Raw genomic sequence first — 22,923 nt, 5'->3', positions numbered from 1 at the left:
TCTTGAAAAAAAAAATCTTTTGAGCTTTTTCTTAGACATGTTATATTTTTTTCAGATTTTTTAAAGGACGTCCTCTGTTTACTATAATTTCTTAAATATCTTCTGACAAGACAATTAGAATAGTACTCACTTGATCATGCTATAGAGTTGAACTGCTCTAATTCTTCAGTTAAAATATTTTTGAATAGAATCATTAAACTCTCAGTTAAAGTATTTTTAATAGACACTGGAAGTTTTTTATATTGTAAATCTATTTAAAAATCCTATAATTGGTATAATATTTTTCTTATTTTGTTATTCCTAATCATGCCTATCTGAAATTTTATTTTTTATATGATTTAATTTTTATTGGGTTTTTAGTTTATTTGTGTAATACCATCTTTATTTTTATTGGAAAAATAGAAGTCTTACTATTTCTTTCTTAGATACAAATAGGAGGAAAATAGGTCATCTCTGGCAAAAATTCAAAAAAGAAAGATTTTTTGGGTCCATTTACACTATAGTATTTTCATGATTCGTACTTCCATATTCAATTATTAATGCTTATGCATCAGTTAGATGCTTTCCCAAATTTGCTTCCTGAGAGAGACAACATGGCCTTCACTTGCTAATTGTGTATGGGCGGCAGATGTCGGATCTATCAATCTTGATCCGCCGTGGACAGAGATAGGATCAGGTCGCAGGTCGCAGAATGCGAGCACTCCTCGCCGTCTTTCTCCCTTCCACGGACGCCCGCTTCCTGCTCGCCTTCATCTCAACCATATCCGCCCGCTGCTTCGGTGCGCTCTGCCACCGAGCCTTCGCCCTCGAGACTCCGTGTTGGCCATGTAGTTCGGGAAGGCGCAGTCACGTGAAGCGCCGAAGGAAGACATCGGCGTATGATGCATGGAGCAGGCCGACGACCACCGAGGGCTGCTCCCTGCCGTCGTGAAGGAGAACTCCTCGAAGCGGCCGCTGCAAGTTCTCGGGCTCACGTCCGCGAGTGATCCACGAGCACGAACACATGCAAAGGCCGAGCAGCTGCGCCTGCTCCTCCAACTGCTGCATCCTTCTCCAAGATCCATCTCCACCGCCTTCGCGCTCTGCGAGGTGCCCTGGGCTTCCTCGAGCATCCGAGTTCTTTGTGCTCGGACTCCGGCTTGAGCTGTGATCAACGCCTGCATGCAACGGAGAGTGGTGGCCGCCTGCTGCCTCACCATTTGCCCTCTCACCATGGCCTGCAGCTTCACCAGACCCTTCAAAGCACAGAGAGCTTTCCTTGCCTGCACAAGATCAATTACAGTCGCTCAGTATCATGGGAGGGTGAAACTATTGGAGTTGAGATCACACCAGGTAAGACCGGAAAGCAGCCTGGATCTTCATCGCTGCATTATCCTCAATCTTCATCACCATGGCGTGCAGTCTCTTGTCGACCTCCGGAGATTGCGAGTCTTTGGATGTAGCTGTGGGCCTGCGGAAACTCCATCTTCTCTTACCCTTTAGGACTGCCACCGTCAACGATGTGGTCGGCTTGCTGCCATTTCTCTCCTTCTCCTTCTCCTTGTTGCCTGTAAGAAGGCTTCTCAGCCATTTGCCTGCCTTCTCCATTGCACCACTACAACTTGTTCATGGTTGGCATATGAACTGGCACTCACCTTCTTCCTCCATCCAATTGACTCCACTGCTGATCAAACTCCATCATTAACTACATGCATGGATTCACCATGGACTGTATCCAACTCCTGTACCAAGCAGCAGTGCCAGCTTTTGGCACAGGATCCAAAAAAGCCTCCACCCAGCACTGCAATTCTTATCATTTAGATTGCTTCTCAGACAGACAAAATGTGGTAGTTTTGAGGCTTCTTTATACCTCTTCTGCAAAGCAATTTATGGATCGGTTCAGACAGCAAGAAGTTAATGTGCTAGCCTGGTTTGGCAATTACTTGACTGTATACAATGAATTGGCAACAGGATAATGCAGATGTGTACTACTTGTGCTTCTATACTGTGCTGAACGAACTTCTGAAGAGTCAATTCATATCAGAAGTAAACTGATTGAGCTTCATAAGCATTTTAATTGCAGTATATATATGTATATATAATGATTAGAATCTCATTCAATAAATTTTTGGTATACCAAACTTATTAAGAATTAATGAATTGAAATTTCATTCAATAAGTTTCAATCTAAAATATTGTTCCGAGTAGTGTACTACTCATTTACCAAGGATTTAAATAAGAGCAAAAGAAATTCATCTGTCAAATTTTGATATTTAAAATAGTAATTTAGTGGGAATGTGTATTAGAGCCACTTATTAAAGATTGATGATTCAAGATTTCATCTGACAACTTTTAAGTGATGTATTAAAAAGGGTCTGGGATCAAATCTCATGTTGACCATTTGACCTTAAAAATATTTAAAAAATTGATCTAGCAAATAACCTTAATTAAATAATGGCATTTATTATTCAGAAGTCAACTATATATGAGTCAATTAGAATAAATGACCTCAATATTTATCCTCCGTAAAACTCATTTCTTCTCGTAGAGCATCGATCTATCATCATTCCTATCTTAATTACAATTGTATGTAATTACAGTATATGTCAGTATTCAAATCGTTAAATCCGCAAGTGCTACTGACAATAATTATATTATATATATATATATTATTTATTTATGCTAATAAATGAACTACATATATATTTTTCGTTTACTTGCTTGGGCCGAATCATTTCGGTCGTGACATGATTGGGCTGGGCTGCGTCTTAAAGGACCAAAACGGTGCCTTGCTTCTATGGGCCCTCCCTCCTTTTAATCTCTCTCTCTCTCTCTCTCTCTCTCGCGTCGATGGGAGCGGCGTCGATTGCCCAGCGAGAGTACGCGAGCGAGCTGCCCGGCTTTCCGATGCCATAGAGCAGGTGATCCGTGATCCCTCTTGCACTCGTCACGTCTTCGTTTCGATTTCGTTTCTTCATGTTCGGATTCTAGAAGATCACGTGAACCCGCATCGGTGTTGTGAGGTCAAGGATTATAAGGATTTGCCCCCGGCGAGACCGTCCACTTGCAATGATCTATTTGCCTCCGATCAGTTTCCTTGGCATGCTTTTCTTCCCGTCAATTCGTTCGAGGAGTAGGTCATCCGGGAATGGCATGATGTTGTCGCTTTCTTCTTAGTTCTTGGAGTTATTGCTTTGCCTGAGCCATTTTGTAGCTTTGATCTTTATACATGTTGCATCAGATTTAGGAGCAGCCTCTTTGTTTGTAGTTGTAAAGGCGTTTGCATTGATTCTCCCATGACCCCACATTGGCGGTATGCTCCTGTACTGGAATCACCTGCCCTTGTTATGATTTCCTCTGAGCACTTATCTCTTGCCTATAGATGTCAGTTGAGAATCAATGCCATGGAATTTGAGATATTTAACCATTTGAAGAGGTACCATGACAATGAGATATGTGCTTCATTATGAATCTAATGCAGGGAGAATCAGTGTCCATCTTAAATTACAGGTTATATAACTATCATAACTAGATTGGTAGGTGAATTATATGATGTGCAAAGCATGATTGTAACATAATGTAGCGTATAAGTGGTTTAGATCATCATCTGGTGCGTAACAAGTTCCGTCTCAATATTTTCTTAATTTACTGGGATCATCTGCCCTTGCTATTATTTTCTATGGAACCTTATGTCTTCGTCGGTTACTAAACTATAAGTTTGTGGTCGAGCTAGGATTTATATTTGAGGGGCACAACACTTGATAGATGTCAATTGAGATTCAATTGCATGCATGAAATTATTCCACATCAGTGTCATGTATGTTAAGAAATATATCATTTGAAAGAGAACGAGTGCATATATTACTAAAAGTTGGCACAGAAAAGGTAGCAGACAATGAGATATGTGCTTGATCGTAATACTGTAATATGATTGAGAAGATAAAATCCAGTAAAGAGGAAATCACAGACACATTGCCAAATTTTAGATTACGATTTAGATAACTATTATAAATTATAATTATCATAATTGGATTGATAGGTGAAATATGTAACGTGTAAAGAATGAGTGTAACATAATGCAGCATACCGGTAATTGAGATCCTCGTCAGGTAGGTAACAAGTTCTATCTCAAGCCTTTTTTCTTCTTTCCGTTTTGTTGAGAGAATAATATATTTGCTATGTATTTTTCGAAGGATATTCATACTGGCTGTAGGGTCACTTTAAGGTTGTACTCATCAGGTCGGCCCATGTCAACAATTTCACATATGTACATTCATCAAGCAAGGCTCAACTTGGCTCAAGCTCGACATCCTCATCATTACATGCCATGAAGTTGTCAAGCAGGGTCTCTCGGTGGAGTGCCAAGACCAAAGTTGGAGAAGATGCTCATGAAGCCCAGAATTAGAAGGGATGTGGATAATTTATGGGATGTGAGAAAGAACAATTGTGAAGAATAAAGTTGTCGGATTATCGATAGGATGGACATCTAATGTAAAGCTAAGGGGAAGCTGCTTAATTGACTGATCCTGTTTGGACCATTCGACTTGGAAGGTTTTGGGGCAGTATTTTTGTGACTGGTTTATGGAAATGTACATATCTTTAAAATTGATATTAGTGGTCTCAATTTTTTCATCTTGTTCCTAAAATTTCTATTGGTGAACTTTTAAATAGTAAGAGGCCACATATGAAACATCTATTCTTATTTCAGGTCATAGAAGAGAAACATTTTCTGTAAGCAATGCCGACCATCAGTATCAGGTACTCTATATATTGATTAGAATGTATCCATTTCATTTAAATGAAAATTTTGTTCGTTTATATCTTGGTATGCGTATAAATTGTTTGTAGGGGTAAGGATATGTACATAAGCACTCCTTACATCTTGTATTGCAGGATACTCTTCCATTGGCTATCTCTTAATGCAATTCAATTCATAAAATTGTGATATTTTATGAATTGGGTCATCTTTTTAATTTCTCATCAAAGTTCTTTTGTAGAATTTCATATTCTTTTTAGTTTATAACGTTAATTATTGTTTTCATTTTTTTGAGAAAAAAGTAATCTCCCATCCATTATGCAGCAATAAATTATATTAGTTGTTGGCAATAGATTTCTTTAAATTTTGGGTATCTGTCAAAACCATCACTCTTTATTTCTGTATGATAAATGTTGCACACCCAAAAGCACATGCACACACGCACATCATACATGCACACATGTACACACACAACTTCCCTCAGTCAGTCTGTCTTATTGGATGACTTGACTCTCATGGCGAAACATACTTATGTGAACTAAATTGGTTAACTGTAGTTACTTTCGACTTCTTTTTAATGGATCAGAAGTAGCGAAGATATAGATGAGGCAGTAGTAGGTTAATACAAAATCATCAGTTATACTGATAAAATAATGGTTCACTCATCAATCAAGAAACCTTAACATTTTGGACCCATCGGTCTTAGCCTCAACATATTGTATGTTATATTGGCTTCTTGGTTTTTATGTGCTAGTTTGTGGACTACTTGTAAGTTTTTTTGAATGCCTCTAACTTAATCGTGCAACATTTTCCACAGCACAAAGAGATCTTTCAGTTCAAGTGGCCCAAGGTTGTCACTGCGGCTTCCTCCTATATACTACAGTGTGAGTTAAAAGAACAAGGCCATTGAGATCTTTCTCAATCAGACTAGGAGAATCACCTTATTGGATGTCTATGATGTCACCCTCGATTCACGTGAGAAGAGCCAGGGTGGTGGTACAATTCCGTGAAGCAGCCTGTGCCTGTAATATATCGACTGTGTCTATGACGTCGCCTAAGGATCATGTAGAGGCAGGTCTCCTGAGACATTTATGTGAGACAGGGACTGCTTCCCTGTAGAGCATGTAGAAGCAGATCCTCTAGTCTAACCCCTGGCTTCAGTGAATGCCTGTGCCATTGTTCTGTCGGAGCAGCCTATATCCAGAGTGTACTTTCTACCATCTCTCTCCATTTCTTAATCTCTGAACTGTCGCTCACTTCTACTGCTTACATTCATCTACAGGTTGGATTCAATCGGCATGGAAGATTAATCGATTGAAGCCTTCCACCCCATAATATGAGGTGAGTTTTATTTAGCTTCTTCAGTACCTTCTTGTACTAATTCTAAGTTTATCTTCCTGTTTACTGCTGCCCATTGCATTGTCCCCTTCTGTTGAGTGGGGACATCCTTTATGGAGGATGGTGTGACCTGGTCTCCATCACTGGATTTGATTTGCTCCTCCGTTTCTTTATTGTGACGGCGATCTACAGCACCTGTACATCAGTACTAAAGCACTTAATATCAGCCTTCCTGATGCCATCATTTTTCTGTCCCTTATCTTCCTCTTTACTTTGTTGATCTTTGCGACGGCGCAGTGGATGGGTTGATGAGACTACTAAACGGCACAGCTTCACCAACTTCCTTTAATGCCATGTCCTACTCTCTCTCTCTCTCTCTCTCTCTCTCTCACTCTCTCTTGTTTCATCTGAGCCTTTGCATGGCCTACTAACTCCTTTGGATTCCATATCCATGTTGCTGAGGCCCTGTAGCTGTAGATTGGCTACAGCTGGTTTATATAGATTCCATATCCATTAAGTATGGTAGGATACTTAATGGAGACGAATCAAAATCCCATGGGGGATGGATGCACCCTGGCATCAAGTGATGGGCCACCTGTGAATGATTGCCACCAGCTGGTTTATATTGATGCTGGGGGCTGGGTGGTGTTGGATCAGTATGGCTGTATCCATGATGGGATCCTTGCTGTGGTCCTCATTACTACCCTTTCATGCTTATTTTCTTGTCTTGTCTAATTACAGATGTTGATATGTTCATGCTAATTTACTGTGAGACAATGGATGCATTATAGCTGAAGAATATATTTTGCGTGTAGCTTGATATTAGACTAAACTAAAACGGGATTGATCAATCATGACACCCATATGCATGCAAATATGTATTGTATAGGAACATGAATTTGACATTGGAATTTTAGTGCATGCTGAGGCCTAAGTTCGTTTTCGGCCACCTAATACTTTATTCTTGGCCAACATGTGTCCAAATTAGTTCAGGTTAGACCATTTAAGCTGTTATTAGTGAAGTGCCTTTTTTGATCTTTATGCCTACTAAATGATGCATCTTTCATGCATACCATGTAAATTAGTAGATGTAAAGACTGTTATACAATCGACCAATCAATATATTATGTGTAGTTTTTTTTTTGGGGTGCTATTCAAACTCTCTAGTGTATTGTTTTCATATTGCAATAGATTATAATTAGGTAGAATAAAATGATTCATTTATAAGGTCTAGAATAAGCTTAGTTGATAAAGCCTTTATCAAATCATTATTTTGCAATCAAAATATATCTTTATCATTTACCCTTAAGGGCGATTTTCTTAAAAAATACTCATATTTTGGGTATTTCTCAATCAGTATCTCATATTTTTTTAGATAATATCTCTAATTTAAAATACCTAAAATACCCCTAAAAATTGTACCAAATTTTTTTACCTTTTTTTGTTGCTAATTTTTAACTATTGCAGTGTTTTCATTTGACTCGTTTATAGTGTTTTACAATAGTATTATTTTTTTATTGAAATACCGAAAATACTGAACGTTATTTAAAAAAAAAAACTTTTATTATAGTATGTTTTACATATTATGTTTTTTTTATGTTATTACTCATAGGCTATAAGTTTAGAAGTCATTATGGTGTTTTCGAATAGATTTTAGCATATTTTTATTGTAGTGAACAAAACAGAAGCCATTATTTGATTTTTATTTTGGGTGATGCTGTTCTTATACTATTATAAATACCTAGTTGAATGATACATCAAATGAATTTGTGTATTTTTATTCTATTTACTCAAAATATTTTTAAATAGATTTTGTTATATTTTTATTATGGTGATCAAAGCTGTAAAAGATCAAAAATATTATAACAAGCCACAACATTGTAAGGCGAAAAAAATTTTGAGGTATAATTTAAGTATTTTTTAATTAATATTACCGTTTGAAGAAAACCAAAAGAGAGGATACCAAATACCCAAAAAAATGATTATTGTTTTAGAAAATCACACTAGCCTTAAATGAAATAAAAAAAATAATAGGTATAAATATTATAGTTTTCTCCTGTTGTTATGTCTAACGAAATCGGATGAGTAGTTATGGTGTTTTTTTTTTCTTATTTTTCAATTTTTTTTTGTGATTAAAAAAAGCTCATTGCAAAGCATTAGTGTCATCATGACATCAACCGGATGCTATCTAATTATATACCGGAATCTGTCCGTGACGATTATTTCAAGCACGGCTTCCGAGGCTTCTTTTGCCGTGCCTTTTTCTTTTCCTTCCCCGTCCCTCTCCCCCCTCTTTTAATCGAGCCTTAGCGTACGGGCCCCACGTGGTTTCGAGGACCAACCAAACGTTGTGCTCTCTTCGGTCTCTTTCCTTCCCTCGGTACAATTGATGCCGTTGTGGCCCTTCTTCATAAAGCCATCCATCTGCTTCTACTTTGCATGGGTAGGATGACGGGGGTTTCTTATTCTTTTTGACGCCGTATCGATTTACTTCTCTGGCAAGAGTCGGGCACAGCGTGAATCCATCAATGTCTTCTTTTTCTTTTCTCTCTTCCTCATCATGGTTTAGATTTCAAGATTTAAACTTTCTATATTCAAATTTTTATTATTATTTATTCTGGAGTGCATTTATGTTAATTTTAAATTAGGATTAAAGGGAGAAAAAAAATACTTTTTCTTCATGTGATCACTCTTCTCCTCATGTCTCCTGTTTATGTCATATTTATATATTTTAGAATATTTTTAATGAAACATGTAGTCCGACTAGAGGCTTCACTGAGTCCTTTTTTTTTATTTCTTTCTTTAGATATATATATATATGATTTGATGGGAGGACAAAAAAATTATATTTGTTCTTGTTTGCAAGTAGTTTGGTGATTATGAATTGAAAATTCATGAATTGCCATGGTAAAAAAAAAGTCAGGTTCCATCATCCATGCATATCTTAATCAACTCAATATTGGTCAGCCACTAATCCATTTTCATTATCCGAGGTTAGTTGTTGTTGATGGTAGAAACAAGGAAAAGCTAACTACGGTCAATTGGTGTCATTTGTTGTTAGACTTTCCTCGGACAGCTGAAGATTCTGTTCTTATCACTGAGGCATTGCCCATCTAGTGCACCCAACACGATCATCATCATGGAGGAAAGGATCAAGGTGGGCAAGTGCCTTGTTGGTCCGATCATATCTGATGATAGTGAGGAGCAACTCATCCAGGGCCAAATCCCGGCTGATCTCTCATGGTGCTTCATCTCAGAACGTGCTAGGAAACTGATATCCCACTCACCGTCTTGTCTCAGTCCAAGCTTTGGTGAAGCAAGGAAGGTGGTGGTGGGAAACAAAATGCTGGTCTCTGTATGATATGATGTTGTCTTTGCTCCCATTCATCCTACCATTCCATTATGTGGACATCATTTAAAAAAATTGATAAAAGGATTTGATGGCTCCTCTGACTTATTTTATTTAATAATAATGAGAGAAAATATATTGTTCTTCGATAAATTTTCTCATCATAAATTTGAAAAAAGAATGATCTATCATGATCCGATAAAAGGAAAGCGATTTGTAATATTACAAGAAGAACACAAGTCAATTGGCTCTATATCACTCATCACTTTTTTGTTAGGTGATGTTCTTCCGCTAGATACGATTCTTTGTTGCAAGCCATGTTTTAACAAGGAGCCATCTTTTGCATCGAAAGCCAAGTATCCGATTTTATTTTCTATCAAGCAACAAATTTGTTTACCTTGTTTATCATGTGTCACTCCCCTAATTGACATTACTAATTCATGAAAGATATGTGATGGATTCATTCCCACACATAATAAAGGGACATATACACATTTACTCATTTCAACCCTAATATAAAGTCTTCTTATCGCTATTACTGATTACAGCATCATGGCCACCCAAGACCTCTTATTCGACAAAAGAGTAGCACTAATGGTTAGCAATTTCAATAAACTAGAGCAATCTACATCCAAATCAACGGAAATGGATTTATCGGGTCTTAGTGATCTAGAAAGAGACCCGATCACTAACTAATACCATGAGTTTGATATGTATATTAAAGAGAAATGCCAACAACAAACGAATTGTGTAAAAGCTATTTGGGATGAGTTAACTTAACTATGATGGATCTATCTTGGAGTTAGGCATATAAAGATTGAATATGATTTTAAGCGATCCATCCAATTATTGTAAATAAAATAAGAGATGCCCTTAAGCGACTCTTCTAGACATTTTCTATAACATCATGGCTCTATCAAAGATTATAACCTTATACATGCATATAAAGAAAGTAATCGAGTGACTAAATTACTAATTTTTATTTCAGTTAAAAAAACACCTGGATAGATAGATCCCTTGTGGTGCGGAGGAGACTCCTTTGAGTATCATTTTAACATTGACAAGGATCTGATGGGCTCCTTTGTTCCTAATTATATTTTCTAAGCTATTTTCGTTTTGTTTTCAAGATGTGTTCTACTTCCGAAATCACACTCCAGGAGCTTCTGCAGCTCCATCAGAGAAAGGCAGTCAAGGGGTAGCTTTGGCATTCTATTGCAACATTCTCCTGAGCCTGTGATTCCCTTTTAACCTAGTCTATTTGTTTTTCACAAGTTAGGGTCTACCCATTGCAGGCTCATGATGATGACCATTCACTTTTGTCTCCACAATCCCCTTTCACCAATCACCCACTGCCTTAAATGTGACAAAGGGCTCACAAATGACCATCACTTTCCTCTTTTTGTTTTCCTTTTCCTTTTTCTTTGGAGGAGGGAGTGTGGTAAGTTGGCAGTCAGTCTGCTTTTATCTCTCTCTCTCACTCACTGTAGAACAAGGTTTTTATGAATGATAAAAATCTCACAAATCGATTCTTTATCACTCAAATCATATATGTATGAGGTTGTTTTCTAATAGTCTAAGCTTTTGATGATATCAAAGCAGATCACAAGTTCAATTCTATATTTATATAGCACTGAAATTTCATTCACACTTCACTAATCAGTTTGCTCATCTCATGAGAGGAGATGCTAATGTCTATATTGGGTCTTTTTCTAACAATCTAAGCTTTTGAGAATTTGATCACATAATCATGTATTTAAGAATATAAATTATTATTTTTTTGCATGAGTTTTTCTTTATTTTTTTGGGTCTTTTCACCAACTGAAACTGAATAGCCTTCTCTGTAGGGAAAACAGGGTTGGCAACGCAAGCAGATGAGCAGCAATAACATCATACGAGGCTTAAGTATGAAAGAGTCCTGCCTTCTCTGACAAATAACTATATTCTGGATTGCTTGAGGCTTGGTGCAATCATCCATTGTCCTCTCTCTCTCTCTCTCTCTCTCTCTCTCTCTCTCTCTCTCTAAATTTCAATAGATTCTCTCGTCTCCTAGAAACTTGCACCATATTACATGTTACTTTCATTTCTCTGGCCCACCCAAGCATTTCCCAATCTCAGATCAAATTCTAGACCAAAGACACAGAAGAAGAAGTTTGTGTTTCTTGCACACAAAGGTTTCCTGCATCAATGAATAGATTAATCTAGAGACAGAAGAAAAAAATAATTTTGATGAGGAAAATAATGGTCCAGAGAAGAAAAACTTGCTGGTGTTGTAGTTTGGTTTCAGTGGTCAGATTAAAGAGCACTGTTAGATAAAGTTGATTTAGAAATAAAATGAGCTAGAGAGAGATGATTACTCTATGTATTATGTTTGAATTACTTGTGGATATGATGAATCACAAGAAATTATGAGAATCTCAAATCTATGTAGACCACTTCAACAATCATACATCCCACCTTGTAATGGAGCCTATGCTTAATGTTGTGATGAGCTGCACCATACAAACATCCAGTCTGCGATGAGCATCTCTCTTTTTGCAAAGTTGTGGAAGTGCTTTCAGGGGAACAGTGTCTGCAGAAGAAAAATTAATGTAAAAAGAAAAAAGGACTACAGTTGCTATTGGCAGCAGCTACTCGAGAGAAACATCATCTTGACCAAGGCAAACATTGCTAGCCATGATCAGTGATGAATGCCACAGTTAACTGTCCATGGTAAAAGCTTCAGGATCCACATGATAAAAAAGTTCTCTCGGAAGGGTGAGAGCAGAGGAATAAGAGAGAGACAGAGAGAGTCATGCAGAGGAAAGGTTGATAGGCAAAAGCTGGTGGGTGAATACTTGCTTGGGCTCATTAGTTGCTTTTTTGGGGTCCAGATGATGAACCTTAAAATGTCCTCATTCCAAGTTTCATTGCTGAGTGAAGAAATAGGCCATATCTCTGGTCTGCAGAACAGAGAATGGGGACTTCCAAGATGAAGAAGCCCCACATTTGTGATTCCCAATGCTTCATGGGTCCTACCTTCACCCTACTCTCCAGTGGACAAAGGTGATGAGGGAGTGAGACTGCAGCTCCCTTCTCTCTCTCTCTCTCTCTCTCTAGGAGGTGGTTTGGCTCAAGACAAAAGCTAACACTGCTTTCATCTCTTGTGATTCAAAAGGTGGACTAGGGGAGAGTTAAAAGGTTGTGTAACAATCACTACCACAGGTGTAGTTCAATGCATCTTTACATTCATTTATGAACCTTCAACCAAAGAAGAACATCCTCTGATGCCTTGGACCAAGACATCTAATCATCTTGGCTGGCACAAAAAGAATTGACTTGATACAAACCTTGGTGGTAGCAGTGTTCTTCTTGGATGTGTCACCACCAAGCATGTGAATGCACCATGACAGATGATACATCATTTGGTATGGAGAGACAAGGCAGAGCTGGCCATACAATCTGGTTTTTCTTGTCTCCAATTTATTGTGTTTTTCCCAGATCTACACAGAGGGAAGAAAAAACAGGAATAATGGCTGTTCCACTGTTTATAGTCATTATTTTCATTAAACAAGTAGGATTTTTCTTCCCTCATTAAAGCCAACCTTGTGAAAGAATTTTCCAAAATTATTGTTAGAAAATTCATTTTCTTCATACAATTGATACTAAAAAAACCATGAACATTAATTTTTTAGGCTACAGATAAATAGAATCTGTAGACAAAAATCCTTTTTAGAAAAATTAAGAGACAATTTAGCGCATCCACAATAAACTAACTGCAATAATCTACCCACATCATACTAATACAGTAATGGAATTTTGTTTCCAACTTCACATTTTGTAAGAACATAATTGTAATAGAGTAATTACATAAGCAAAATTTATTTTTTGGACTAAAAATTAATAATAATAGTAATTTTCTGTTGCTTCTTACCATGGTTCATCATAATAGCTCCTTGTAACATTGACAATTTGATTCATTACACCACGCTCTCTCTCTCTCTCTCTCTCTCTACTGTTTACCAAAGAGAGATGAGAATTAAAATAGAGAGTTCAGATCTATAGGGTGGATAGTTAAAGGAACAGATCAAAAACAAAAACAATTCCAAAAGTACTTGATTTTTGTTTTCACCTTCTATCTCATGCACACTGACACACGACAAAAACCAATCTCATTACCCTTTCATTTTCTCCTCTATTTCTCACCAAATACAGATGGAGAGAGAGAGCGAGAGAGATACTTTATGATTGAATGATGAAAGAGAGATAAAAGAGACAGAAACACTAGCAAAATAGCAGATAAACATATAGGGAAGACAGGAAAAACAGAGGAAGATGAAGGGGAAGCAGAGACAAAACACTTGCAGAAGATAATTTTGTTTTCATTTTTACCTCATCACATTGACACACAACTTCTTCTTTTTTTTCCAAAATAAAATACTAAATTAAAATTAATATTAAATACGATGATAAAAAAATCATTACTAGCCTCGGATTGAATAAAAGAAGAACAAAAAATCAAACCATAGGATCAATCCTTTCTCCAAAAAAATGTTCAGCCATATTAACTCTGATATGATTTTAGTCAACCAGCTGATAATAATTTTAGAAGAAAAAAAACTAAGATTGTAATTATATTCAGTTATATTGAAAGAGAAGGATTAAAGATTGACATTGTGGGAAACATCTTTGTCAAATTAAGTATGCTAACTAAAATTAAGTAAAATGCTAATAACATCATCACTAGCATCAAATTGAATATGAAATCAAACCTCTCTCCCTATCAGTTCTTGCATAGTTTGCCCACCGGTGAATTATCTTTTTTACTTTTCATATACATCAAATATGAAATTTTTTTTTAAAAAAAAGTATATATTTTTAATTACATCTACTAATTTTCATAGAGAAGGAATCTTCTTGTCAAGAATATCCATAAGAGATATGAAAGAGTCCAATTTAATGCATATGTACTGTATTCCTTGTTTCACACCCACTCTACAATCTGGCTTTGCTATGACACCAATCTCCACATCTCTCGTTTACTCTCTCTCTCTCTCTCTCTCTCTCTCTCTGTGGCTTTGCCATAAGACCAATCTACACAACTTACAATCTCATTTACTAACCCCCACACACTCTCACTCTCTTTCTCTCTCTGTTTCTTTCTATATACAGGGACGGGCTCTTCGAAACCATCCCTCTTCCCCACAACTATAGCATTGGCCATGGACGAAGCTGGCCACCCGTGGCGGACGGAGATCCCCCGACCACCAGAGCTCCCCAGGGACCCCATGGAGTTCCTCTCCCGGTCATGGAGCGCCTCCGCCTTCGAGGTCTCCAGGGCCCTGACGCCGCTTCCGCCTCCGGCCGCCGCGATCCCCGAGGACGCCGCCGGCGAGCTGGAGGAGCTCGGTGCTGCGGCTGCGGCGGTAGCTGGGAACACCTTCTCCTTTGCCTCGTCGGCCACCTCGCAGCTCGTCATGGAGCGGATCATGTCGCAGTCGGTGAGCTGCGTGCTCCAAAATCCAATCTTTTCTTATCCCTTCTTCTCTTCCTACTGTTCTTGAGCTCAGGACACACACTCTGTTGCCGTTCCTGTGCTGTTCGTCTTCTCTTAAGGATCTTGGCAAATCGGAAGAAAGCCAAGCAACATTTACAGTCCAAATTGTTCCTCGTTCTCCGATTTAATCTGGTCTTTTGATGTGGATTTCCTCTCAATTAACTCTCTTCTTTTTCCTGTTGGCTAATGCTGAAATTTTAAACTTTGATTGCTGTGTTTGCTTCCCCTGTTCTTGATGCCATGGCAGGAGGTGTCTCCTCTCACATCAGGACGCCTCTCCCACAGTAGCGGGCCGTTGAACGGCGGTGGATCACTCTCTGATAGCCCTCCCGTCTCCCCTTGCCACATGGACGACGTCAAGGTTTTTCTTCTCTCTCTCTCTCTCGATCTCTCGAGTTGCTTTCTTCCTTGTCTGCGCTTCTGCGACTACTGTTCTTAGCTTCGTGTTGAAGAAAACAATGTCTTCTAGTAAGCAATAATGATTTCCGAAACCGGAGACACTGCGTGAAGACAGAGTGATGACCAATCTCTCTGCACGCCTATCTCTAGGATGTCAGTGTTGGGGGTGAAAGAGAGATGGAATAAGAGGAAGAAGACAGAGGAGGGAAGAAGACAACGCTTCCTCTTCTTCTTCTTCTTCCAATGAAACCACTGACCTGTACACCACCATAAACGTGGCTTCGCAGTTACGCACTTCTGTTGTCGTGTTATACTCTGTGTTAAGCTTGTGTTGGGACTTGGAGCTTTGTTCTGCTTGAGAGCAGAGGAGATCTCGTTCCTCTCCGCAGTGCTCTAGTGCCTCCTCGATTACTACACTGCTCATCACTTTCTCTTAATCCGTGCAGTTCTGGGGAGCTGCTGACGCACGGAAGCCTCAGCCGTGCCGAGGGACGAGCAAGACAGTTGGGAGGTGGCTGAAGGACAGGAGGGAGCGGAAGAAAGAGGAGAGCAGAGCCCAGAACGCGCAGCTCCACGCTGCAGTCTCCGTGGCTGGGGTGGCTGCGGCGGTCGCTGCAATTGCAGCGGCCACCGCCTCCGCCTCGGGTTCCGGCAAGGACGACCGCGCTGCCAGGACCGACGTGGCGGTGGCCTCCGCCGCGACGCTCGTGGCCGCGCAGTGCGTCGAGGTCGCTGAGATCATGGGGGCTGAGCGCGAGCACCTGGCGTCGGTCATCAGCTCCGCCGTCAGCGTCAGGACTCCGGGGGACGTCGTCGCCCTCACGGCCGCTGCTGCCACCGGTAACGACTGTTTGATCTCCCATGGCTCTCGATTCACGTCGTTCTTGCGACTCATGAGACTTCCTGTGCGTTGGCCGCGGCGGCAGCGTTGAGGGGGGCGGCGACGCTGAAGGCGAGGGCACTGAAGGAGGTGTGGAACATCGCCGCCGTCATACCAGTCGAGAAAGGAGGGGCGGCGAATAACAACCACCGCCGCCGCCGCATGCAGGAAAAGGAACTCGACAGCAATAGCAGCAGTGTCAGCGGTGAGCTCGTGGCCGAGGAGAACTTCTTGGGCCTCTGCTGCCAGGAGCTTCTTGCTCGGGGCACCGAGCTCCTCAAGCGCACACGCAAAGGTCTCATCTCACTCCTCCTTTTATCACCTTCCTTCTCATCTGCAGCACATGGAAGATGAATCCAAGTTGATTGCGGATCGCAGGTGCGCTTCATTGGAAGATCGTCTCTGTCTACGTCAACAAGATGGATCAGGCAAGTCGATCCTCGTAACTTCTCCATGAATGCTCACGTATCTCTGCTTACTGCTCCTTGTTGTTCTTTGGTGCAGGTGATGCTTAAGACGAAGAGCAAGCATGTCGCAGGGACTATCACGAAGAAGAAGAAGAGTCAGTGCCATGCAATCATCATCCATTACAGATGACGAGCAATTGAACTCCCTCTCATTGATCTCATGGAACTGTGGGCTTTGCAGGTGTTATCGTCGACGTTTGCAAGGACATCCAAGCATGGCCGGGCCGGCACTTGCTGGAAGGCGGCGAGCGGCGCCGCTACTTCGGGCTGCGGACGGCGGAGCAACGTGTCATAGAGTTCGAGTGCCGGAGCCGGAGGGAGCACGACATGTGGACTCAGGGAGTCTCCCGCCTCCTCAACATCGTCAACGAGAAGAAGCAGCAGCAGCAGCAGCACCACCACCACCACCTCCACCGCGCCTGAACGCATCTTGAGGAGAATGGTTGCAGTCGGTAATGTACTGATCTGGGTTCCCATTTGCCATTATAGAAACCAGAAGCTTGAGGGGCACTCCATCTTTTTGTTGGACCTCGGCAGAAACATAGGAGAAGGAGATGAGATGCAGGAAGACACGAGGACCAGAAGTGCTTCTGCAGTCAAAAAGGCATCGATGCTGCAGCTTCAACTGTGACTTTCCCTTTTCCAAAACTCCATGTGTTGAACACAGAATGGTTCAGAATTCCAACAGCATTTGCTGCTTGCATTCATGGAAATGTGGTGTTTTCATCACTGGAAGCAGCTCTGAGGATCTCATTGAACACAAACATCATCTCTTTCACTACAATTCTCCTCAGTGTCATGTAAATGTGGTGTTTTCATCCAAGTATGCAAAAACTTAGTAGCTCGTATGTGATGTAAAATGAGTTGGGTATGTTTTTTTGTGTGAATCACCTTAAGCAAGGTTTCATTAAGCAAATTCAGCAGACTGACAAACAGCATAGAAAGGCTACAGTAATCAAATCTTCCTAAACACAATACCTTGAACAGAATCAAGGATTACAGTTTCGGGTATCGGATCTATTTTGGAGATATTTCGAATCTAAGTGTATTGATTATATCGGTATGTAAGATTTGATGGGAGAAAAGAGGAAGAAGAGGGGGAGAAGCAACAGTAGCATACCCAGGAAACGAAATAGGAGAAAGGAAGATGGAAGAAGAGGTGGAGAAGCAACAGTAGCATACTTAGGAAGCAATGGCGAAATAGGAGAAATAATGATTGTGATGTCGAAATGGCAGAAATAATGGTTGCGATGTTGAACACCAGAAGAGAAGAGGGTTTGCAAACGTGAACCCTAATTTTCATTTTAATTTTTTTTATGGAGTTGGATGGGACTCATTATTATTATTATTATTATTATTATTATTATTTTATTAAATTGGATCTAATAATTCGAAATAAGTGTGGTCATATCGGCTCACACTTGGATCGATATGTATCATCTGTTGCATATCTCCGTTTTTACCATTTGAGACATAGTATATCCGAAAAAGAAGAACAAAAAAAAATACAAGAGAAAGAGACGAACAAAAAATGAGTCATGTTTAATTCAAAAAAAAAAACAAAAGAATGAATCAGATCAGACCATACCATAAAAAAGGATGGTCTTGCATTGTGATTCATGACCGATTCGGTGAATACCATCTTATATGAACGACTTGAAGGATTTTGGTTTGCAACAATTCTCATCGGTGAATACTATCTTATATGAATGACTCGAAGGATTTCGGTTTGCAACAATTCTCACCACTTTCTTCATCTCCAATGCTATAGCTACAATTGATGATTTGCGTCTGTCTACGGTGTTCATGCTCGAACTGGTAAATATCATCAGATTAATTTTAGTTCTCATAATTGCCACTACTTTCTTTCTCTCCATGTATCTATCAGTCATCACCTCCTATTCTTGCAAATATTAATTGGGTAAGCAAACATCTAAACAACCCCCTAACTGTCATTCTTTCGATTCTTTCAATCTCATAGAAGGAAAAGAAAACTCCCATGCACATGCCATGGATATCCATTTCTTATTTTTTTAATCTCTTTCTAGTTGTTTTGTATCTCATATTTGTTGAAAAATCTACAATATGTAATCTTGAAGTTCTCCCAAATTTAAAGAACTCTTCATAGATTTGGGGTTGGCTGCACTGTGATTTTTGTTGTTCTCCACAAACCATCATGCAAATGCTTCCAGCTTCTAATGCCCCATCAACCACATCATCCAGAGAGAGAGAGAGAGAGAGAGAGATTCAAAAAGCAAAGATGATAATAAGTCCAGCAAAAGATGATAATTCTAGAATTCTAATCAACCACAACAATAACAAGTCATAATCACAACGTCCCAACTATTTGAGGTCGAGAATCACTGAACACTGTACTGGTCAACCACATCATACAAAAATAGTGATTAACAGAGCTTTTGTTTCAGTTCAGCAAGAGATGATAATTCTACCATACTAGTTCTCCTCAAGATGTGGTTTCCAATAAGTAGAAAAGCTGTAAGCAGACGGGCAAAAGCAATAGCTCAGTCTTCTCTAGCTCTAGAAACTTTTCAGACTGCCAGTGTTATGCATTTCAAGTTTGCCAACTGGGAACCCAACCATACGAACCACACAAAAGAATAGACTGCAGTTACATCAACGAGAGATACTAAGTGATTGCAAATCATTGAAGGCCTTACTCTAAACAGATCATCATATCACCTCCAACTCCTGATGGAATGTCTATTTGAGACAACAAATGGAAAAGAGGCTTAACGCCAACTGATCAATCTGTCATTTATTCAAATTAGATACAGCGAATAACAAGATGGAGTTGAATGAACATAGGTCTTGTTTTTGCAATTACAAGACAGATAATTTCCAAGTTCAATAATGTGTCGCAAAGAGATCTCTACACACATTCAGTTTATTTATTCACTATGTATGATTTAATTGTTAGCAGCTCTCAGTATGGTGAGCAAATTAAGGAACAGATTTATGATGTCAATATAGAGAGCAACAGCAGCCCATATGTACTGATCATAAGAGTATCTCTTGATCAAGTTGTCTGTGTCGTATATGATGTAGCCTGCGAATATGATTGCTGCTAACCCTCCATATATCATCATGGAAATCTTTCCCAGTGGAAATAGAATCTGAAGCACGATTGGTAATATGAATGACTGTAAGTATAAACAATCAAACAAAAAACAAAAAAGTGAGAAAAGCCATGTAATCAGTTGTTTTTACCTGGATGAGTGAAAACACCAGTAAGACCATGATAGCAGCAAAAAGGAAAGGACCAAGAAAGTTGAAGTCATGGCCTCTCCGAGAAGCCCAGAAGGTATACAGAGTGAGGCTAACAACCACCACTGCAGTGAGAATAGCAGCTTCCAAAATGACCTTTCCTGTTTCCAGTCAAAGACTCAGTCTCCATATCAACTCCTAAAGTACAATGCTAACTGAAAGTATCTGAACATTTCTAGAAGAAATTTGTCAAAGGAGGGCACAATAGGGTGGATCTGAGAACAATTATAACAAGAATAGTATAAGGAGAGTCTAATACAAGCACATGCAATGAATATGAGTCTACATAAATGTAGGAATTTGGTGACTTGAGGAACAGTACAAACGCCCAAAGTAGATTTAATAAGACCCGTGACCTAACGCATGTCGCATAGCCCATTGTAGACTGCTATTTATTTAACAATTACCAATAATTATCAAGTACTTTGTGTCACCATTTTGTTCAAACCAATATCTTAAAGTACTTTGATGCTAAAAAAGTTCCTCTGTTTTTAGGTATGCTATTATAAAAAAGGTTAAACACCTGAAAAAGCTCCCTCCCTCTCTAAACTCCACACAGTCCCCCAGATGCAGTCATCTTTCTTTACCAACTTAATCATGGAAATTGCACGTATGCAATTGCTTATAAGACAATTAAAACTAATAGTCCTTTGTAAATGGCCCTGCTACTTGACCAAGCAATAATTTAGCATGAGGAATCTTCCTATCTAAGACATATTCCCTGTCAACTTGTTAATTGTAAATTCAACCTTCCAAGATGCATGTGCTTCTGTTCCAAGTTATTTAAAAAAACCATGTTTATGTGTCATGATTGTCTTGTTTGAAAGTTGAGACAACAACAGCTTTATTTGTAAAATAAAGAAAATATTGCCATAAACCATCTTGGCATAAAACAAATACTCCAGAAACAACGGTTAAATTCATTTTATGATAGAAATTTCTACAGCGGTTTGACCAAGCACAAGCTTTTATATCAAGTCCAATAAAGGTACTTCAAACTGCCAGCAGCAAACCAGTCACCGAGTTTGCAAGCATATGACTATCACATTTAAATGCCTCTTTCCAACTCAAATCAATTGAATTGATCTACTTCTTACAAAAGAAGATATTGATTCCGCTACATGCCTTAACATGTGAGCACCACAATTGTTGGCACATAAAGTTTATAAGAGACCTTAATAACTGCCAGCAATCAACTAGAAAATTCTAGGATGTATAAGTAAAACCTAGTGCTGAAGACGATAGTAAGAAAAGGGGAGGTTCTTAACGTATCTATTTCATTGGATCTACACATAAGCAAACATAAAATTCTTCCAACAATTCAGCAAATAGAAATGCTCACAACCAGCAAGAGATGGATTTTCTACAGTAGCTACAAAAGATGTCCATTCAAGGTAAATTCTGCAGATAGAAATCTATGGAACAACTTTGTCCAAACAGGTTCACAGACATTAGTTTTTTCTAGTTACCATCACCAATGACTATCCTAATTTAACCACTAAAAAAGTATCAAGTTGGCCCACTAGAACAAGGATGAAAGGACTGGATGTCTCTAAATACATGTGCTATAAACCTCACATTTCATTGCAGCATATTCTTCTTATCTTAAAGGAAGTATTGGAGATGATTGGTCCAAAACATCCATACCCAAAAATGAAGATATTTCCTAATATAGTATCCAATGCTTTGGTCAAAACATAATGAGACATAAAACTGCCCAAAGACAAACAAATATTATCTTCTTCAAACAAATAAAGAAACAAGAATATAGATTAGCTGTTACGTTTTCATAACAAAAAGAATGTTTTCATTGTAAAAAGAAGAATTTTGTGAATGAAGAATCAAGAAGATAAAAACATCCAGTAAAAGAATAAAGCAGTAATAGTGCAGATGATGTAACACGGTTCCTGCATTTAATGATTGGCGGGGACCTCACACTGCAACTATTCTATGGTTTCACAGCAGTTAACAAGAAACTTAAAAATAAGATTTTGATTGCAGATTCCGAGTCCTGGAATTCAATTCAAATGTATTCTAAATAAGGTAAACCCAGAAGCTGACTTTTTTTCTATCCAAAAACGAGAATGATAGTCGATTCGATGTTAAATGACGCCAAAAAGATATTTTTTGACACATCGAGGAAGATTATAGTTCAGATATTACCGTCCGTGAACGCACAGCTCATTCCAACTGCGAAACTGAACGATACAGTAAATAGTCCGAGGAGAAGCAGATTCACTGGATGCCGCTGGTGATAGTAATACAGAGGGCACAAAACTGCACGTATTTACACCGAAATGTTTAAGGGATGAACACCGCACCAAATTACAAAAAGATCCCCAAAAAGATAGCAAAAGGAATACCGATGAGGGGGAGGAAAATAAGGAGGAAGTAAACCGCAAGACCGGCGGTCGACGAGACGAGGAAGTGGGAGATGGGCGGGACGGCGATGACGACGGCGGCGACGGCCGCCGTCAGCGCCAATTGGACGGCGATTATGGAATAGACCTTCCTGATGAACGCCCACCGGAGCTCGGGACTCTCCGACATCATCGGGTAGAGCGGCTGCGTGCCGGACTCCAAGTCCCCGGCTTTCTGGTACCCCCCGCGTTGCCACATCCTCTCCGAATACGAATCGCACGGGGGATTTCCGAGAGTTCCGATCGCCGTCTTACAGTTAGGGTTTCGATTTGAGGCGGATAGAAAGGAGGCAAGAAGAAGAAGATATATGGTGCGTGGGGACGAAGACAAGGCAACGGAATCCTCCGTCGCGTTGGCCCTGCGAACCACGTGTTCCGGTTTTCAACAGGAATGAGCAGACAATTGTATATCCAATAAAAAAATGACACGTCAAAGAAACTGTCGGTTTCGTTGGTTCAGCCGTCGAGAGAAAAGTAGCCGATCCGCATCCACTGGGCCGATGCTTCGGCTCCAACA

The 22,923-nt window shown here is 39.5% G+C and overlaps 3 protein-coding genes and 1 long non-coding RNA gene across 4 annotated transcripts; 2 read left to right on the top strand and 2 right to left on the bottom strand.

Annotated features, from left to right (window-relative positions):
• Positions 1-749: 749 nt before the first annotated feature.
• On the bottom strand, positions 750-1,587 carry LOC135636435 (protein IQ-DOMAIN 19-like). Its single transcript, XM_065148124.1, has 2 exons — positions 1,330-1,587; positions 750-1,262 (listed from the first exon to the last, which is right to left on the bottom strand). The coding sequence occupies exons 1-2, from the start codon at positions 1,585-1,587 to the stop codon at positions 750-752; spliced, it is 771 nt and encodes a 256-aa protein (XP_065004196.1).
• A 1,205-nt stretch (positions 1,588-2,792) lies between these two features.
• On the top strand, positions 2,793-7,180 carry LOC135636543 (uncharacterized). The gene is made up of 5 exons (XR_010495912.1): positions 2,793-2,900; positions 4,219-4,568; positions 4,688-4,737; positions 5,553-5,940; positions 6,018-7,180. It is a non-coding gene; the product is annotated as an uncharacterized LOC135636543 (long non-coding RNA).
• A 7,296-nt stretch (positions 7,181-14,476) lies between these two features.
• LOC135634705 (VAN3-binding protein-like) lies at positions 14,477-17,617 on the top strand. Its single transcript, XM_065145226.1, has 8 exons — positions 14,477-14,899; positions 15,203-15,316; positions 15,801-16,194; positions 16,281-16,529; positions 16,613-16,662; positions 16,739-16,796; positions 16,883-17,153; positions 17,239-17,617. Exons 1-7 carry the CDS (start codon positions 14,621-14,623, stop codon positions 17,122-17,124), a joined length of 1,386 nt encoding a protein of 461 aa, XP_065001298.1. The 5' UTR covers positions 14,477-14,620; the 3' UTR covers positions 17,125-17,153; positions 17,239-17,617.
• A 1,822-nt stretch (positions 17,618-19,439) lies between these two features.
• On the bottom strand, positions 19,440-22,758 carry LOC135635274 (protein LIFEGUARD 2-like). Its single transcript, XM_065146247.1, has 4 exons — positions 22,350-22,758; positions 22,150-22,263; positions 19,930-20,087; positions 19,440-19,835 (listed from the first exon to the last, which is right to left on the bottom strand). The coding sequence occupies exons 1-4, from the start codon at positions 22,603-22,605 to the stop codon at positions 19,629-19,631; spliced, it is 735 nt and encodes a 244-aa protein (XP_065002319.1). The 5' UTR covers positions 22,606-22,758; the 3' UTR covers positions 19,440-19,628.
• Between the last annotated feature and the right edge of the window lie 165 nt (positions 22,759-22,923).

Source organism: Musa acuminata, chromosome BXJ3-4 (assembly GCF_036884655.1).
Source record: "Musa acuminata AAA Group cultivar baxijiao chromosome BXJ3-4, Cavendish_Baxijiao_AAA, whole genome shotgun sequence".
Taxonomy (NCBI): domain Eukaryota; kingdom Viridiplantae; phylum Streptophyta; class Magnoliopsida; order Zingiberales; family Musaceae; genus Musa; species Musa acuminata.
The sequence above is the reverse complement of the archived record's forward strand: the minus strand, read 5'-3'. Positions and strand labels throughout refer to the sequence as shown.

Coding starts and splice junctions, on each gene's coding strand:
- LOC135636435 (XM_065148124.1), bottom strand. CDS start 1,587: ATGGAGAAGGCAGGCAAATGGCTGAGAAGCCTTCTTACAGGCAACAAG. Junction 1,263..1,329: donor CTGCTTTCCGGTCTTACCTG/GTGTGATCTCAA, acceptor GATCTTGTGCAG/GCAAGGAAAGCTCTCTGTGC.
- LOC135634705 (XM_065145226.1), top strand. CDS start 14,621: ATGGACGAAGCTGGCCACCCGTGGCGGACGGAGATCCCCCGACCACCA. Junction 15,317..15,800: donor GCCACATGGACGACGTCAAG/GTTTTTCTTCTC, acceptor TAATCCGTGCAG/TTCTGGGGAGCTGCTGACGC. Junction 16,797..16,882: donor TATCACGAAGAAGAAGAAGA/GTCAGTGCCATG, acceptor TGGGCTTTGCAG/GTGTTATCGTCGACGTTTGC.
- LOC135635274 (XM_065146247.1), bottom strand. CDS start 22,605: ATGTGGCAACGCGGGGGGTACCAGAAAGCCGGGGACTTGGAGTCCGGC. Junction 22,264..22,349: donor TATTTTCCTCCCCCTCATCG/GTATTCCTTTTG, acceptor AAATACGTGCAG/TTTTGTGCCCTCTGTATTAC. Junction 19,836..19,929: donor TGGTGTTTTCACTCATCCAG/GTAAAAACAACT, acceptor ATCGTGCTTCAG/ATTCTATTTCCACTGGGAAA.